General features: G+C 36.7%; 1 protein-coding gene across 1 annotated transcript in view; it reads left to right on the top strand.

The window, feature by feature from the left end:
• LOC107646105 overlaps positions 77 to 2,413 on the top strand; it is a 4,453-nt gene continuing 2,116 nt past the window's right edge. Inside the window, exons 1-4 of the mRNA XM_016350300.2 lie at positions 77 to 543; positions 1,877 to 1,926; positions 2,033 to 2,111; positions 2,336 to 2,413. The exon at positions 2,336 to 2,413 is cut by the window's right edge and continues 16 nt beyond it. Coding sequence (XP_016205786.1) covers positions 226 to 543; positions 1,877 to 1,926; positions 2,033 to 2,111; positions 2,336 to 2,413 — 525 coding nt within the window. The 5' untranslated portion in view covers positions 77 to 225. The remainder of the gene's footprint in view (positions 544 to 1,876; positions 1,927 to 2,032; positions 2,112 to 2,335) is intronic.

The following is a 2,413-nucleotide window of genomic DNA, read 5'->3' as shown; positions in this document are numbered from 1 at the left end:
AAAAATATACTAATTTTATATAATTATTATTTAATTATGGCATGGTCAATTGGATTTTTAACTGGTTTAGTTGAAGCATTATTTCAGCCGTTGGATATGTTGGTTTTCCAAGAGGATATTTTGCGGTGTATACAACCCACCATGTATGTGGAATCTTAATAGACACACAAAAGCCACTGAGCACTCCCATCACCACCACACAGCGCATTCAACAAAGAAGAAGAAATGGCAATTCTGAGTTACTTAACGGTGACCGCAGCGGCCACACCAATGTCACCGGAGTCTCCGGGGTCAGCACCATTGCCGGAGCAGCCAAAGCAGACTAAGGTGATACTCCCAAAGAAGAAGCCGATGAAATGGTCAACGGGTGTGGCACCAGGGGACTACGGTGGACCGCCAACCACCACAAAACTTCGCAAGTACTGGGGTGGCGAGGAGAAAGACCCTTTGGCCTCCGATGAGTTCATGTGGAACAAGGACTTTGTTGGTCGTTTCAAGAGGCTGATTCAGGATCCCCAACCTGCCCCTCTTACACCTCTTAAGGTCTCATTTTTTTTAACTCACTCTCATTCTTGGTTATTATTGGAATTTTGTATGAATTTTTTTAACTCTAGTAACTATAGTTGTGAATTTGACTTGATCAGTTAATCAATAACTCAACACTACACCAACTTACTTGGGTTGGTGGAGTAGTCCGCTCACTCGTTGCCTTGAGTAAGTATTGGGTTCGAATTCCGCCACGTGCATGTAATAATCTATTGGTTAGCGGCGGACCCTTAAATAGAGCTCAAATCCACAATGAATTAACTTGTCGGGTTGGAGAATATCGGGGGCAACTTAAAAAAAACCTCAACACTAAAAACACTTATTCGAATTTAAAATATTGAATTTTTTCTAGCCTGCAACTCTTGTTTCAGTCAACTCTCTTGGAGACCCTCATACGTGGCCTAACTGGACCTAGCTTTTCCACAGTAGATCAATTTTGTTTGTCTCTGGGTTTTTTCAATGTTTTACTCCTACTTGTAAATTGTAATCAATAACAATTTTGTCAGAATTTTTTTAATTAATGTAGAGGAAGACCCAAAAGACCATACATGATGTGGTCAAATAGATCTACTAATAAACAGTTTCATTATAGACGTGATACATGATAAGGCTCGATTGGCTCGCTTGATTGTATAGTCGAATCTACCTAGTGGGATAAGACTTTGTTTTTGTTATTAATTAATGTGTAATAGTTAGATAATTATCCATTGTACAAATGTGTATATGTAGTGTAGTGAAACTAATGCTTGGTCTTGGTCTTGTACCTAACTTGGGTATCACAGATGTATTCCATCTATGTAACATATTCAGAATCATGTGATCAGAGAAACGAAACTAACAAGTGCATAATCGTTTCCTTTTGTGATCTGTTTTCGTGTGTATTTGTTTTTGAGCTTGTGTTCATTTAGCTAATGAGTGTTGTGTTGTGCAAGCATAGAAAATGCATAAATAGGCATTTTCGCTTTTTGGTAGAAATGGAAGATGAGGTTAATTAATTTAATGAACCCACGAATTAATCACGTAATCATTATTCTGCGGCACTTCTTAATTGTGTTGAATGTGTTGATTTACTCACAACAGATACACTCATCAAAGACCGTATCTTAACATTTATGGATGTCATAGAATTGTGTGAAGAGCAGTTACTTTGCTTTTTATTACTTCACTTAAATTTGAGCTTAGGAATCAGAACAACACAACACAATGCAATATTAGATATCTAAGATGCACTTTTTATGGTCCTTGCTGACTAAAGCAATTTTTGGGGTGAAACGATTTCATATTTATTATGTTTGTTTGATTCTGACACAAATAAATTCCCTGTGAGCAGGAAGAGCCTTCTGGATTTCTAAGCTTAAATAGAGTTATGAGCCTTGACAGGTCTTGTTCTACCATATGCTAAATTCAAGTCTCTAGATGTGGTTGCATTATTCTCTTTTGGTTCTTTTCTTTATCTAAAGATATTCATTCGGATTGTGAATTGTAGTTTGGAAGTTGATTTAAGCAAAGAACTCTCAACTCCTGTAAACCGCAATCTAAACCAACAAATAGAGGAAGAAACTGATGTAAGTGATTTCTCTCTTCCCTTGACTTTTCCCTGATTAGCATACCTCTGGAATTTAATGATTTATGATAAATCTTCAGTTTGTACTTATAATTTTCTTTTCCTATTGAGGTCTATATGGTATACAAGCTAAAGTAGCTTATAAAAATATAATACTCAAACATTGATTTATAATGTGAATATGTGATTTATTCATCTTTTTTCCTTAATTGAAATGTTGGTCAGGTTACTAAAAGCAAGAGAGTTATATGGAAGCTGGCTCCAACGCGGCGTGAGCAAGAAAAATGGGATAGAGCTACCAAG

The sequence above is a fragment of the Arachis ipaensis genome, chromosome B06 (genome assembly GCF_000816755.2).
Source record: "Arachis ipaensis cultivar K30076 chromosome B06, Araip1.1, whole genome shotgun sequence".
Classification (NCBI taxonomy): domain Eukaryota; kingdom Viridiplantae; phylum Streptophyta; class Magnoliopsida; order Fabales; family Fabaceae; genus Arachis; species Arachis ipaensis.
The sequence above is the reverse complement of the archived record's forward strand: the minus strand, read 5'-3'. Positions and strand labels throughout refer to the sequence as shown.